The sequence below is a fragment of the Notolepis coatsorum genome (assembly GCF_963971535.1).
Source record: "Notolepis coatsorum genome assembly, chromosome: 4".
Taxonomy (NCBI): domain Eukaryota; kingdom Metazoa; phylum Chordata; class Actinopteri; order Aulopiformes; family Paralepididae; genus Notolepis; species Notolepis coatsorum.
Genome location: NC_140168.1, coordinates 40,014,683 through 40,031,962, shown reverse-complemented (window position 1 = coordinate 40,031,962; position 17,280 = coordinate 40,014,683). Strand labels below are relative to the sequence as shown.

Below are 17,280 nucleotides of genomic sequence, written 5' to 3'. Positions count from 1 at the left end.
ACAGGCACCCCGACCTGACTAAGAGTCACTACCCGGGACTCGTACCCCACCGGCTTCCCACCCCGTGAACAGTTTGGAAATTGGGAGAGAGGGAGAGATGGGGAGGACATGCAACATGAACCCAGGACGTTACGCTACAAGTGTATATACGTGACGTGCCACCAGGGCTCCCAAGGCTTTAGTGTTTTGACTTAAACATGTAGGCCTATCAGTTTTAGTCACATTATAGTCATTCCGCCCAGTTTAGTTTTAAGTCTGGTGAAAAAGGGTTGTAAACTAAAAACGATGTATCCAACTTTTTATTGATGATGTCAACACTGCCAGACAAAAAACTAAAACCTTCACATGGTTATTTGCCCCTGGTAAAAAAGTCTGGCCATGCAGAAAGGTCACCTACTGTATGTTTTCTTTTATTTGCATTGAACTCAGCGACCTATGTGAAGGTGTATGTCCTGGAGAACGGGATGTGTTTGGCCAAAAAGAAAACCAAAGTAGTGAAGAAGAATCTAGACCCCACCTACCAACAGGCTCTGTTGTTTGACGAGAGTCCTCAGGGAAAAGTCCTACAGGTAAGACTACAGACTCCCTCCTACATACCCATCCACCTGCAGCACCTTCCAGCGCTCCCAACACTGTCTGTTTTAGATTTGTCATTGCAAAATCAAAATCGTCAAGGTCATCTTTATTTTCACATGTCTTGTCTTTGTGTGTGTGTGTGTACTAGTCCTTTGTCCTGTTTACTTGTACTGTTATATGTTATTATTAAGGCTGTCAAAGTTAACGCGTACGACGTGCAAGTCCTCAGCCCTTGTGTGGGTGAATGTAACAAGTTCCTAACTTTTTATTTCCCCCATTATTTCATGCACACTTTATTCATTGTTTTAAATTATTATTTTCTTTTAAGTTATTTTGTTTGTTTTGAATTTTATGCAAATTTGCAATGCATGTGGGTCCTTTTGTGTTAAATGGCTGCTTAAACAAAAAAAAAGGGGGATGAATAGTTCAAGTGTAAAGTTCAACACACTACTGTGTTAGTAGGATAGTCATTACTATGTCATTTTACAGTTAGTACTGCTACTTTTTTTGTTGGGCTTTTTATTTAATAAAACATTTTTACAATGCAGTTTGTACATCTTAGTTACTTGAAGATTCTGGACAGTATTTCTCATTGTGGCAATAAATAAACATGCATCAACTCTCATGTTGATAAAGTATTAAAGAGTGTTAAAACTTGAAAAATATCAGTTTAATGTAGATTTAGAACAGAGTTAACTATGGACAATCATGCGATTAATCAGATTAAATATTTTAACAGCCTTAGTTATTATGTAAGTATCATGTCTCTGTGTGTGTACTAGTCATTTGTCCTGTTTACTTGTTATGTCATGATGTAAGTATTATGTCTCTGTGTGTGTACTAGTCATTTGTCCTGTTTACTTGTAATGTTATATGTTATTATGTAAGTATTATGTCTCTGTGTGTGTACTAGTCATTTGTCCTGTTTACTTGTAATGTTATGTTATTATGTAAGTATTATGTCTCTGTGTGTACTAGTCATTTGTCCTGTTTACTTGTAATGTTATATGTTATTATGTAAGTATTATGTCTCTGTGTGTACTAGTCATTTGTCCTGTTTACTTCTAATGCTATGTTATGATTTTATTATGTGTCACAACTCACAATGTACGATTTTGTGAACCCCAGGGAGAATAGCTACTGCAACGGTGTCCTAATAAACTAAACTAAACTAAACACAAGCTGAAAATTGTTACACAGGCATGAACAGAAACATTATAACATAGTAGCGTGGTATTCCAGTAAAGTGCAAGTAAAATAAATACATACAAAGAAAGTGAACCTTTGTGTCTTCTCCCGTCCAGGTAATAGTGTGGGGGGACTACGGGCGCATGGACCACAAGTGCTTCATGGGAATGGCCCAGATCCTGCTGGAGGACTTGGACCTGTCGGCCACAGTCAGTGGCTGGTACAAGCTGTTCCCTACCTCCTCTCTGGCAGACCCCAGCATCGGCCCGCTCACCAGACGCCTCTCCCAGTCCTCCCTGGAGAGCGCCACCAGCCCCTCCTGCACCTAGAGACAGGCATACAGTACACACACACACACACACGCACACGCACGCACACAAATAAACAAATGAACACACATACTGTATATACCACAGTCAGTCACTCACTGTATTTGAAGTATACGACAGGTAGACACACACACACACATACATAGAGGTACAAATGCACAATCTCTCATACATACCCTACTGCACTCACTACACTCACTCACTCACTCACTCACTCACTCACTCACTCACTCACTCACTCACTCACTCACTCACTCACTCACTCACTCACTCACTCACTCACTCACACAAATGGTTTCATATCCTCTATTGTACATACAGTACATTATTCTCATCCGCCAGTCAGTTCCCACGGTTAGCAAACAAATCTAAAAATCCGACATGAATTAGATATAATTTAGCAGAGCATGTAGCATTTCCACTCATCTAGGACATCTCTCCTCCCAACTCTGACACGAGGGTTAACCGGGAGCCGCGCTCTGCATTCCGTAATCCCAGGATTACCCCACCCAGGGCCGTTCCGATGCCAGTTTTTAAACTCTCTCTATGCCAAACTAAGAATAAAAAAATAATAATATTTATTTTTAAAACCAAAGCAATTATTGTTATTACTATTAGCAGTAGATATAACGTATGGATATGTAGCAGAGTCTATGACTTAGAGGTAATGCAAAAAAGCGGAAGATACACTCGGGCTGAGAACGAGTGGACGAGCACACACACACACACACACACACACACACACACGCACACGCACACACACACACACATATATGTGTGTACATACCAATGGCGGCGGGCTTGGGTATTCACATAATGGCCATTATGTGTAGTAGCAGCAGTGGCGCTAAGCTATGATTTCCACAGGGCAGAGTTTCTATATAGATGTACTGTAGTATAAATAAATAAATAAATAAATAAATACACATATAATTATTTGTGTTCAATGTATCGGCTGCATTCTGCACGTTTGCTTGCGATCCGTATTGACATTTTAACGTGCTATTTTCTTTTCTTTTTTTGATATAGCTTGCCTTGAAGAGTGTAATAGTGCTAGTTTTATTTATTTCACTGTCAGTTTTGAGAAAAAACAATATTGCACTGAGTTAGGGGGGAGAAGGAGGGGTCTTGTTGACAGGGAACTCATTATACTGTTATCATCTGTAGAGGAGCAGAATGGTTAGTCCAAGCCAACCAGCAATCACTCTTTGAAAAGCTGCATTGACGAGGACCAATGCTGACGGACAACTTCCTGACTGCCTTTACCTTCCAAAATTGGACAACCACTTTGTTGGGCAGTCGGTCAGCACAAAGGCATTCTGGGAAATGCGGTCCAGCTCTTGTCAGGAGGATCCCGTGTCCACGACATTTGGAGGTGCCACCGTCTCTTACACTACCGTACACACCTGAACTCAGTTGAACTTCCCGTCGATATCCTGTTTGGATGTCAATATTTTGTTTGTGCACTTCCTGACCGATGAAGGAAGTATAGGAAGTTGGTGAGCGTGTCTCTATATTCCTCTCTGTGGATATATCCCTCAAACAAACACACACACGCACACACACACACTCACACGCACACACACACACACACGCACACGCACACACACGTCAGGCTGTCTGTAACTGAACCTAAGCTGGAGACATGCTGTAAAGGTGTAAACATGTATTCTTTCCTTGTTGTTGTCTGACTTAACAGCTTTCAATGTTTATGTCAGTGTTTTTATTTGGTTTTTATTTCTATTTGGCCTCATATTTTCAGAAGTGAAAGGGCGTTGCAGGACTCTACACCAATCCTAAAGCATTCTAAAGCACTCTTAGTTAGGCTCTTCATTCTTTTCTGACCATTTTTGGTGGAGTCACAAATGGCACTTTACTGTAAAATATATATGGTTTTCTTTTCTTTTTTGGTTAAATAACGTGCAGTGTAATTTATTTGTTTGTTCACTCAGCACAGCGTGACTTTGAATTATGTTATTGAATGCCAGCATGAAAATATATCTCAACTGTATTTTGAGTTTCAATGTAAAGGCATTTTAATGTACAGTAGGCTACATGAACCCTGGTGGACCCTTGGCAGCCTCCAAGCAACAGGGGACACTGAGCTACTGATGTTTACTGTTTTCTGTACATTTCTGAGTATTTCTATCTTTCTCTCTAGTGGCTATGTTTGGACTCATAGTGAAATTCTATCTGTTTTCAGGCCAACACCAAACATATACAGATAAAAGACATTGATGCTTCAATGTTTTAGTAATGTTGGGAGGGTTGACAGTCTCACATCTCTATAAGTAGCCTGGCATGTCAGACCGAGCTAGATCTCCATTGGAGAACTAACTTAGTTATCCATGGGTCTGACATGTATAGACGGTTTCACTGGAATTGTGTTGCTATACACAGGTTTCTCGTCCGTGTCAGACTCGTCAGTGTGCACTCGCAACAAGGAGGCAAAAAGGAACTAAATCCTGGTCAGAACAACGGGGCAGACAACAATATATTTACATTTGTTAGCCATGCTAGTGATCTAAACAATCAATCCATGCCAAAGCTGGAGGTGAAAGACGCTCACAGCCATGCTGATTTGACAACTTTTAGTCATGGTTTCTCCATAGAGCCCTGTTGTACTTTTTTTTAGCGCTGCAGCTCGTGCAGGAAGGGGGGCAACTCAGTCACGTGATTCACTGGGTATTGCTGATTGGCTCAAACACGGTATGTTTATAAACAAGAAACCTGTCTATAGGGAACAGCTCGGACCCATAAAAAAACACTAATAAACTTGGGTCCGTTTAGAATTGCATGGATGTCACCTTGAAACCGTCTATCGGCTATTAACCCTTTCACTACCACACTACCAAAGGGTTAACCCTTTCACTACCACACTACAGAAGGTTAACCCTTTCACTACCACACTACAGACAGTGTGGTAGTGAAAGGGTTAAGGGACAGTTTGTGTGTTGATGATCTCACATTATGTTTTCTTCATCACCATCCATATTGTTGTGTTTCGGCATACTGTGATGTTCTCGGAGCTGTATAGTTCATTCCAATCGTCATGTTCGTGGAAAAGGGGCAGTCCGACAAGTTTTGTCTTGTTAGCCTTCTGTATCAGCAGAAAACACAAAACAGAGTTTAGCTGCTGATTGAGTAATGCTTTCAACACTCTTCAAAACTGTGGACAATGGGATCACTTGCATTATTGCATTTTGGGAGAATGGTGGTCAACTGAGACTTAACATTTTTTGATTGGCACTTCTCCCAATGCAAGTCCCCCCTGTTCCCTCATACAGGCATACTGCTTAGCCATGCCATCCCTCTCTAAGCATCCATGTAGGTCTGTTCCCTCATTTCTTTTCACTTTTGGAGCACCTCCTTTCTGGATAAACTGTATGGTCGTGTGAAGTAATTTTTTGTAATTGATTTGTATCTATTTTGTGGACAGCTGACATGATGTAAACAACTAAACAAAAAAGTTAGGACCTTGGTATTTGCACATTATTTTCTTCAATGTGCACCTTTTGTGATCGCTAAGAGATAGGTTGAACCGGGAGGGGAGTGAAATGGGAAAAATATAAAGCTATTTATTAAAAAAAAATTAAATTGATTTCTATAACTGTAGCAAAATCAACCCTGTTCACTGGTAAAAATTAACTATTGATATTTTACCCTTGTGATTTCCATGTTTTAGAACTCGTATGAGATTGTATGTGTCCCTCTATTGTATATTAAGTCGATATATACGACATTAACTGACTATTTGAACATTGTAAAAAAGATAAATGAATGTGAAGCTCTTTCTTATTTCAATGAAGGTCAGAAAGCATTTGCCAAATTTGTCCAAAACCTTTCATTCTTGGAACTAAAATTTAAAGATGGTGACACTGGGGAAAAAAAGAAAAAAAATCTTAACCTTTTGGTGAGAGTGTATATATGTTTCTTAAATGAGGTGTATTTATTGAAGTATATGATGTAAATGAGTGAGAGAGATTATATCATGTTTTTCTCTCTGTCATGTTATATAATGTAGACGTTGTTATGAAGCCACTTGTAAATTCAAGTTATGGACCACAGGAAGGAGCTCTGTTAGAGAATTGAACACAGGGTCAGGGTTTTACAACATGAACAGCCACGCCTTTTTCTATAGTCTGGTGCTTTTGTGATCTTTACATTAAGATAAAAAACAACATGCTCATCATGCGTTGGGTTGATCTAGGCAGCCACACACTCTTTAACTCGGCCCAAGTAAGACCCGGAAAGCATTCTATATAGCTTAAAGACAGGGTGGATGGTTAGAACACAACAGGTAGCTCTTTCAGGAGGTCAGCTGAGGCTTGGGGTGATATAGTATGGTTTGAATGTGTCTGATCCAGGGTCAGCTGAGGCTTGGGGTGATATACTGTAGTATGATTTAAATGTGTCTGATCCAGGGTCAGGTGATGCTTGGGGTGATATACTGTAGTATGGTTTGAATGTGTCTGATCCAGGGCCTGTTTCAGGAGGTCAGCTGAGGCTTGGGGTGATATAGTATGGTTTGAATGTGTCTGATCCAGGACCTGTGTGTGAGTGGAGCTGGGTGTGCCATCAAGACGTCCTCTCTAAAAAAGGATGACCCTGGTACACAGCCCAGCGGATGAGGTATGAAGTAGATGCATAGGTAGCTGGGTAAGATGCAAATGAGGTTTATGGATAGACACAGATAAATACATTGATTGATTGGTTGAAATGTAGATTGATAGACACATGGGGATATATATATAATAGATTGGATTTGTAGAGCTTAGTGAAAGTCAATGACATCTTAGAGAGAAGGAGGTGACGTTGGTTCAAGGCGACGAAGTTAGGAGAGAAGCTGACAATCAGAAAGGGAATGATATCATTCTTTCAGGCATATCACATTACAGACGTTTTGTTTGTAATCATCGCTCTGTACAGTAGGCTATACACGCATCTTTAAAATGCCGTAGTCCAGCCAATTCTCAAAATAATAGTCTACCCATAAGAGCTGAGATGTCTCTGTTATAGAAATGCTTGTAGAAGAAGTTTTCACTGGTTTCTCTGCTTGGAATGTAACCCCTCCCAGTACGCTTGCCTCCTTATAACAATGTAGGCCTACTTCAAGAGTTTTCGAGGAAACTCATTTTTATTGTGGGGAAAAAACTTCTTTACTGTTTTATAATGTCTTTCAAATCTCAAACCTAAATCTTCTCTCGAGTACTATGTTGAAATGTGTTTTATTTTTGTAAGGAGAGTAAAATAACTATTTAGAAAAAGGCAGAGTCGGAAGGAGAGGAGGCGGGAAATCTGCCTTTGGATTCCCGCCGAAAACGAGGGCTTGTTCAGTTTACAATGGCCTTATTTTGTTTAGGAGGTGTCGCTCCACACGTTGTAGCACATGCACACGATTGAAAGTAAAAGAAAAAAAGAAAATGTATTTTACTCAAAATATTGTACCGAAGTTATGTGTACATGTATAGTTTTATGAATGTATTTCTTATTGTTACGCCAGAAATGAGCGTAATCCTTTTGTCATTTGTTTTTTCTTACTTTTCTGTCTTTGGAGGCATCCTGGGGGAACCCGCCTGTGTTGTTCAGGTGGATCCTACTGCCGTGTTACTCGTCGCTGGGTCTGTCTTCTCCTTATTAATGTAGCCGTTTTCAACAACAGCTCTGTGGTTTGGGGGAAAAAAGCATGAACTTCATCTGGCGAAAATTTACTTTATTTATTTAAATCGCCATGATGTGTTTAATCGGGATTATGACATGCCCCCCCCCCCTCTTGCCAATTAATTTATCAATTTATTAATCAAGCTGATAGAATTTTGTAATTCAAATCACAGGAAAGAAATTGCTGCATGGTTACTCTTGATAATTTTCTTGTATCTTGATGATAATAATAGTGATGATGAACGATGATGACGATGATGATGATGATGATGATGATGATGTAATCACCTTAAAACTATACTCAATAACCTTTCATGGGAATTCTTGGTAATGCAAAAGAATTGTGGACAATACTGTATGTAGCATGGATTTAGCCTTTTTCTGGCAATACCTTCTATCTTTCTGTGAGATAACTGACCACTAGGAGGCGACAGCCTCTGTTGTTTCATGAGCCTTTGGTATTTAGCGGATCTATTCAATAAACCTGTAGCAGTTACTCTGCCATGAGAAAAGATTATGAGTCAATGGCATCCGTTGCTTAGTCGGCAACAAAGATAAATGATCAAGCCTCCTTAGGTCTCGTCCACACGTACCTGGGTATTTTTGAAAACGTAGCCTTTTCTATGCATTTTGGTATTTTTCGCCCATGCGCGCAAACTGTGTTTTGTTTTTTAAACTGCTTTTTTGTTTGTTTTACTCCTCCCTGAGATAAAAAAAATAAAAAAAATACAGTTTTTGCTCATGCCATGACTAATGGCCCCGTCCACACATGTACGGATATTTTTTAAATGTAGTATTTTGGTCATGCCATCAGGCCATTTCATGTGAGCGGGTTTGTGTCGTGTGGATGGAGAGATTTTCTAAAACACTGTTGGTCTGGACTGGATAAAAAAAATATTTAAACAGAAAAACCCAGTTTTCTAAAATACCTGTGTACATGTGGACAGGGCATTAGTTAATGAGCAGCTTGTTCCTGGTAACAGCCAGAACCGAGACAGCATGTAATAGTGGCATTAATACCTACTTGGCTAACAAAGCATGTAATGCATCGAAAAGGACTGCAATTCCAATGTTGGACCATACTATCCAGGAGCAACTGAACAATATTTATTTTGTAAACAATCCTTTGTTTGTTCATACATTTTTACGTATCATTCTGAAGCATGCAGTCTTGTGTCTGCTCATGTAGCAACTGTCATCTATAGGGGAAAAACAAGCAATGCCTTTTGTGTTATTCCTTTCTGATTTGCAGGGGAAATTGAAATCCCACAAAGCTACACATGCTGTCTATGTCACTATGGTGTCACGATAATTGTTGTTAGTCACAGCACAAGTTCCTGAGTAGCCACGCATCCTGTCCTCTCAGCCGTCAGAAAACATTAAGGCCACAGTAGCCACTCCCTCCACCCCACCCCACCCCCTCTGACAGCCTTCATCTCACCATGTACACAGCTGTAATCCACCATCAAATTGTCTACAACATAGTCAATATTTTGACAATTACATAATTGTGTACCTTGATGTGGCGGTTAGGCTTGTTCACACACACACACACACACACACACACACACACACACACACACACACACACACACACACACACACACACACACACACACACACACACACACACACACACACACACACACACACACACACACACACACACACACACACACACACACACACACACACACACACACACACACACACACACACACACACAGTGATTGATCCCGGGACATTAACTGTAAGCAAATCAACGTATATTTTCGAGTAACCATTTTGCTTTGGCTTTTCAGTTCAATCAACTAAACGGGAGTCGAATCAACTAAATAGAAGATAATTTAATATTACATTTCAAGTTTACATGCATTTGATTAGACAAGAACATTTCAAAAGCCAATGCAAAAATATGACTTTGCCTGTTTCTGGTTGACTCTACTGTGAGGAGTGATGCAAATTTGATATTTAATATTACTCTCTCCAATTAGTCAATTCAACAAAAAAAAGTCTACTTGAAAAATTATGATTACCAGGCAATGTCAGATTGGTGGATCATCTCATGAGGTTAACAACACTAGAACAATTGACCTCAATCTCAAGCCCCGCTCTCTTCTCTTGCTCCTCCAATCGCAACTGTTGCTTCCCTCGGATAAACAAACGTTTGGAGGATCCAGGAAAGAGGGCGTGGCTTGAGATAGGTCCTGATCTGGATAGAGGGCTGGTGTTGGTAGATGAAGGACCACCTGTCTTACCCGGCCTTGCCTTTCCTCTGTATCCAAGACATTTAAAGATGTATACGTTTGAAAGGGCAAAACTTTGCAGAACGTCTGAAGAAGGTGATGTAGTGGTACTGAATATGGCGAAGTATAGGAAGGGAGCTGTACTTTTATACCTGTGCTTTGTAAATGTTTTCTATGTGCAGTATTTGATAATGTAAAACTGGTATTTTTGTGGTTTGTACGCTGCAGAATTGATTACTTAAGGTGCACGTAGTTTTGTAAAAAAACAGAACTAAAGAAATAAATAAAAAAAGGCAGAACATTTCAGATTCAGATGCCTGTATTTGCATGCCCTTTGACATCTGGACGCAAAGTCAATAAAGTTGATTTGAATCACTAAACTGTCTCTGGTCTACATTGTGCATACGGCTTTGAAAATGGCGCATTGGGCGCACGAATAAAGTGAATGACTCGACAATTTCATCAAAAGATTTTCTTTTAATTGTTTTACCCACAGAGACAAGTCTTGTATGTTACATACCAGTATGTCACAAATACATAGACTAACTTGTGTGCAAATGAGAACGAGAAGTGACAAAGCATATGAAATATACCAGAACCAATAATATACAGCACGCATTCCTCAACCATGATTAAGAAACACAATATACAGGAAGATCAGTCTGATGAAGAATAAAGTACACAAGATATTTTAGAGACAAATTACATAAAAGATACATTGATTTTAATAGCTTTTATCCCACAAAGAAAATATACAAGCCAGGGGAAGAAATTGTTTCAAGCATACCCCCCAGAAAATCTTCACAAATAAAAAAGCTGAGGAGATGCCATGTCGGTCATTATCCAGGGCTGGTTATTATGGCATAGATGGAATTTCACTGCTTTCCCACGCAGGGTCAATACACAAGCTTGGAATTACAAGTTCTAGCTGTGTTCAGAGTAGTTTGAAGACGCTGAGCTTTAAGGTTTTCACATCCCATATAACTAATATAAACATCTGAATTTGAATTGCCTTCTTCTATAGTGTGGTAGTGAAAGAGTTAAAACATTTTCAAAATCGTCAACTTCAGCCACGAGACCTCGTTTGTTGAGCTACGGTACAATATGAATTGTTCATTTCTTACCAAAATTGTCACATTGACAGAGAAGGTCGCAAAAGTTGGCCTTATTTTGACCAGTGCGCAAACAATCATATTCCCTCATCTATATCCCTCTGAGCTGAGATGACATCGCCACCAAATAGGACGTCGACTTTGAACCAAAGTACTGAGCGCCTGCCACCGGCAACGTGTTAAAAGCTGGAGGCTGAACCAGGGGGTTAACACGTTCATCTCACCGGCAGGCAGCACAACCCCATCTTTCTTCCTCTGTCATTCAATCTCTCTAAACCTCTATGTTTCAAAGTGACAATTTAACATGTTCCCTCAGAGGGGAAAGGCTCAAAACTATTTACACTAGCAGCTGCATGCACTTATAATAATAATAATAATAATAATAATAATAATAATAATAAACATATTGAGAATAATAGTAACAAGCGAATGGAACATGTAGCGAAATCAGGACGTACATGGACTTGGCAAGGCTTGTGTGAAATATGGGGAAGGTGTGGCAGGGCTGCGAACGTGGTTTGAGTGGTGAAACGGTCACTTTCACTTCACAACATCGGCTAGCCGAACTGTAACCCCCCCCCCCCCCCCCCCTCACCACCGGGATGACCTGAAGATGCATCAGCAGTCACAGCTTTCTCACAAATTTACATTCAGAGCTCCAACACACAGTGAGACTGGGAAGAAGAGTTCAGCTGTCTGCCGGGACCAAGGGGGCATTCATCAACACTCAAAAAGGACAGTGTACTGTGTACATTCATTGACACAGTCAAAGAATATCGAAAAGTACATCCCCACAGCGGTATCCACACACAGTGTATATTCAGTCTGATTGAATCATTGAGTCAGGTTATACTCGACACATTCATTAGAGACACACATTCGTTGAGATCTTTGAATGACATGATATTGGACTTGGCCAGAATGTGAGAGATTGACTGACGGGTACAGAGAGACAATCGGAGAAACACATTCCAGAGAGACACAATCATATATCTTCATAGACATACAGTAGATACAATCATAGATAGATACACATTCTTGACATGCAATCTCGAGGATACGTCAATCACACAGCGATGATTCCTGAATCATGATTGACCTGTAACTTGAACTCTTATCAATTTCTTGATTTGAAATCCTTTTTTTCTCTCTGCATCTCCATCTCAGGTTTTACTTATTTGAGGCCTTCATTTAAAAATATAGATCCTTCATATTAGGTGTATAAGCTGATTTACATGAGGACATGCATGCAACCGACTTAGGTCTGTCCCCTCTTCGTCGATTCATCTGTTGGTTTCATCTTAATTTGTCCTTTATTTTCAAATGCTTTTTTCTCCCATGCTGACTGCATTATTTCCTGAAAAATGATACGCGTATGTCTGGTAAGCACTCGATTTTAAAGAGGTCCTTCTGCACGAGGGACACAATTTTACAGATTTGACCATTTAAATCAATCAACAAAATCCTACGACTATTATTGGACTAAATGTCTTTAGTCGAGGACAGCCCGGAAATGATCTCAAGTTAGGATCCAACCCTTGTTGAGGAAATAGCACAGTGAGTTACAGTAATGTTCACAAGTATTTTTTAGGAAGTGTAGATCTGACCAAATGCACTGTTAAAAGATTGACAACCTTAAAGGTGCACTAGGCAGTTTTGGGACAGACATTTGAAATCCATTTGATTCTATTATTGTCCTCAGAGGAAAAGTGGGTCCCAGAAACACTGTTTGCTGTTGTTTACATTACAACAGCAGGGCCAGCAATCCTGTTAACAAACATTCAAATAAGCATCTTCTAAGTTTACATTTGGCTCACAGTGCCTCACAATCATGTTGTTTTGATGTTGCACGATGATATAAGAAAAAATAAGTCATTTCAACTAGCTATATGCTTTGTAAATTAATTGCATTCATACTGCAGAGGTAAATTAAAATCCCCCCAACCCCCAAAACTGCACAGTGCACCTTAAAAACAAATGTACAAGTCTATTGCGCTATCTTAAATAAATCTATGACTTTACTGAACTCTATTGCCTTCTAATGACTAGCGTATTATCCAGTTAGTAGTCAAGGCAGACGTAACCAAGCACATCTGGATGATGTAATAAAGCTAGCACGGATCTTTGGTTTCCCAGTTGCCGGTGTACAGTAGGACTGGTGACAGTGGGCGTGTTTACATTTACATTATTCCAATATTGTTTTTAAAATACCTGAGTATCCCGTCTATGAGTTAACACATGTAAACGCCATATCCCGATTATGAGATGATTATTGGTGATTATTATTATGATCGATGGGATGTGGATATTAGCTTGGATACAGAGGTTTACTGTTGGGTCTTGAGGTCTGTGGGACTTTCGTTTCCAAGGTAACCCGTCGGTTACTTATGTATGCTTGCATATTGGCGATCGGAAAATGAAAATTCTAACAAGAGACCTTATAAACGGGATATTAACCAGGTTCAGGAATATGAATGTGAATGTAAACCCACTCACTAACTCCTAAAGATTGCCATTACTCTAGTAGAAGCCCTCCAGATTTTGAGTAGAAGACACCATAATTAAAGGGTCTTTGGGTAGGTTTTTGTAGCTGCTCTATAGATTGAAACAGAGAGGGACTAAAGAACTAAATCAACACACAACACGTATTTCTTTACTTATCAGTCATCATGAACAAGCTAGACGAGCTTAAGCACTTAATAAGTACAAACCAAATTGAGTCAAGCAGTGAGCGGTGTGTGTGCACATCCACAGACATACTAATGCATACGTATGTACATATGTACCACACACACACACACACCACACACCCACCCACACCCACACACACACACACACACACACACACACACACACACACACACACACACACACACACACACACACAGGCTAGGTAGAGGATGAGTTGTGTGGTCCCACCAATTCATCCTCGACCCCTAGACTGTTCTCTGAGCAGCGCAGAATGTTCTGAAGGCAAGCGTGGATATCTGCTAAACATGGCTATGGAAGGGAGGAGGAGAGGAGAGATGGTGGGGAGGAGAGAGTGAGAGAAGGAGTTCTTCAGACCCCTCTCCACCCTCCTCCTCCTGCTCCTCCTCCTCTTCACCCTACTCTCCCCTGCTGTAGAAAATGTCTTATGGAGAATCCAATCCAGAAATCTCCAAAGTTCTGTATTTCAATCTCCAACCTTGGTCATTGACGTGACATCACTTCTCGGAAGGGATGAGTTCATTTCCAGACATGCGTTGCCACGTGGGTGGAGCTTGGAGTTGCTTGTCCCCCCATGTGTTGACCGCTGTATCCCATCACGCCATTGGTGCCGTATAGATTCACACCTGCCATGTGCTGAGTCACCTGAATCAGAAAAACACGCACGGACAGACAATCTTATACCACATCAAATATGGACAATGAACAATAATAGACATGCACATGTACTCCGATAAACACACACATACACATTAGGGTTGGGTACCGTTCACATTCGAACCGATACTGGTTCGATACGGAATCTATACCGGTACCCGACGGTACCTTTTTTGGTACTTTCATTATAACACATTTTTTATTTCTGTTGTAAAACTAAATTAAAGTCTAAACTTCTCAATTTCAACATTGTTATCACACCACACAAACTAAAACCCCTACCTACCTCCCTCTCCCAAACCGATTTTTTTTATGTTGCAAGATGTACATTTATAATTATTATTTATAAATACCATCAAACTCCTCTGACCTGAGTTAAGTGCACATGGAGTTGTAACCTGGAGCCCGATGCATGAAGCGATATATATAAACGAACAGCCAATAAATGTGAAGTTATCTTTGAACCTTGGTTGTCAAGCCTCATCAATATAACACCCCCCACCCTTTCCTCACTAATGGAACTGGTGTCGGGGAGTCACTCCGCTGTGAGCGTTTCCAGGGTTAGCCGCTAACTTAGCTTACTTAGCTTAGCTTAGTTAGCGGCTAACGTTAGTTAAGGTTTACCGCGATGTGGACATACAGGAATGGCGAGGATGCCAAGCATCATCAAACACATCATCAGACCATCATCATCATCATCATCAGACCTGATCCAGATGTCTTTGCTGCTGGAGAGAAGCTCCAAGTGGTGACCAAATGCAACTACCTTGGAATGATCCTAGATTGCAACCTCACATTTAAAAAAAAAAACAGGTAAAAAAAGGCACGAGAACAGTCAAATTCAATCTATCCAACTTCCGATACTGTCTGAACATTGAAGGAGCAACACTGTACTTCAATGCCATCATCATGTCACACCTTACATACTGTATTACCAGATGGACCCAGGCCTGCAAAACAACTCTAGCACCCATTCAATCTGCGTACAAACAGGCTCTGAAGGTTTTGGACCAGAAGCCTATCCGTCACCACCACTGCAATACCCTGGACAAGCATGCCCTCTTGAGCTGGGACAACATCATTAAGTTAACCGATGCCAGTCTGGTCTTTAAAATCCTCCATGGTCTAGCCCCACCCCCACGTTCGGATTTTTTTCACTCTCAGCAGCAGGTTCACCAGAACTGTCGCACCGGGTGATTTGGCTGTTCCACGGAAAAACACATTCAGCCAATCAGCCCTCTCCGTGAGAGCTGCTAAGACCTGGAACGCCATACCAATTTACATCCGCAATATTGAAACACACAGATCATTCAAACACAATCTTAAAACATGGTTAAGAAATAACTACACATGTGAACACAACAGCCGTTCAGAACTCTAACCCTATCTGCTTGCTTGCCCACATGTACATGTATGATCGTATGTACCTAATATGTAGTATTATTGTTTGTACATTGTCTGTACATGTCTGCTGTATATATTTTGCATGATGTGTTTTAACCAGTTCTTAATTAACTGTATGCCATATATGTTATGCTTTCTTTTTTAGCGGCTTTTTAACACCAGGCCCAGGGACAATGGTCGAAAATGAGCTTTGGCTAACACTGTCTAACACATTTACATAAGTTCATTAATGTGTGCTGTCCCTGTTCAAATAAAGTTTTAACTGAAATTAAACTGAAACTGAACATTTGCTCGCGCAGGTCTGTGTCTTATGAAATGACAATTGCATGTCATTGAAGGTCCGTGCTGGTCTGTGTCTATAATGAAATGATAATTGCGTGTCATTGGAATTCTGACCATTTTCGAACTGGGTGGATCTTAGGTACCGAAATGTGGCACCGATTGATCTAACGTGAATCGCTACTCTGTAGTACCGACGTAATTCGGTCAGTACCCTTAAAAGTACAGAGTTCGGTACCCAACCCAACATACACACATACACACACACACCTGGGTAATGTTCCACTGTAGCTGCTGGGCCTGTTGTCCGTACACCTGCTGCTGACCCATCATCACGTTCTGCTGCTGTCCCATCATGCCTTGGGGCATCCCTGGCATGTAGGGTGATGCAGTAACACCGCTAGGCTGAGCCATGACACCCTGTGCTACCATCATGCCGTTCTGCTGTCCCACCATACTGCCCTGCTGTCCCATGACGCCGTTCTGCTGTCCCACCATACTGCCCTGCTGAACCCCCATCATCCCGTTCTGTTGAAGTCCCATCATCCCGTTCTGTTGAAGTCCCATCATCCTGTTCTGTTGAAGTCCCATCATCCCGTTCGGTTGAAGTCCCATCATCCTGTTCTGTTGGACCCCCATCATGCCACTCTGCTGTTGTCCCATCATGGCTATCTGTGATGCCGTCATGGTACCTCCCATTCCCCCTGCTTGGGCCAGGGAATGGTATGAACCATACGGATGGGTGGGGTATCCCATCTGGTTCATGTATAGACCTGCTGGAAATATAATCACATGTATAGAGTATGTTAAACCCCTGCACCATAGAACAGGAATAGAGACAAAGGGCTAGTATATCAGGTAGCCGCAATAGCGTCCCAGCTTGCTAGCGCAAAGCTGGACCGGAGGAGATGCCATACCGCTAGAGTTTGCTCGTATTTTCTCAAACTCACAACATGTAATCACACACCAAGCGCACCTACTTGATTGTTGTACAATTATATATTGTCTGGAGAGAAAGACGAACAAGAAAACTCACCCCAATTTAGTAAAAATCCACTTTTATAGCTTAATCTTTAGTACTGTGTTCTTCTTCTTGTGTTCTACTTTTATTTGATGAAG

At 40.8% G+C, this 17,280-nt stretch overlaps 2 protein-coding genes across 2 annotated transcripts in view; one reads left to right on the top strand and one right to left on the bottom strand.

Annotated features, from left to right (window-relative positions):
* The window catches only part of rims3 (regulating synaptic membrane exocytosis 3), a gene marked incomplete at both ends in the record, with an annotated part of 61,001 nt that extends 58,908 nt beyond the window's left edge, over positions 1-2,093 (top strand). Inside the window, 2 exons of the mRNA XM_084312685.1 lie at positions 430-569; positions 1,881-2,093. Coding sequence (XP_084168811.1) covers positions 430-569; positions 1,881-2,093 — 353 coding nt within the window. The remainder of the gene's footprint in view (positions 1-429; positions 570-1,880) is intronic.
* Positions 2,094-11,716: 9,623 nt separating this feature from the next.
* LOC311226489 (stromal membrane-associated protein 2-like) overlaps positions 11,717-17,280 on the bottom strand; it is a 47,729-nt gene continuing 42,165 nt past the window's right edge. Inside the window, exons 4-5 of the mRNA XM_084311914.1 lie at positions 16,432-16,934; positions 11,717-14,466 (exon numbers count right to left, since the gene is read on the bottom strand). Of these exons, the coding sequence (XP_084168040.1) occupies positions 14,341-14,466; positions 16,432-16,934 (629 nt within the window). The 3' untranslated portion in view covers positions 11,717-14,340. The remainder of the gene's footprint in view (positions 14,467-16,431; positions 16,935-17,280) is intronic.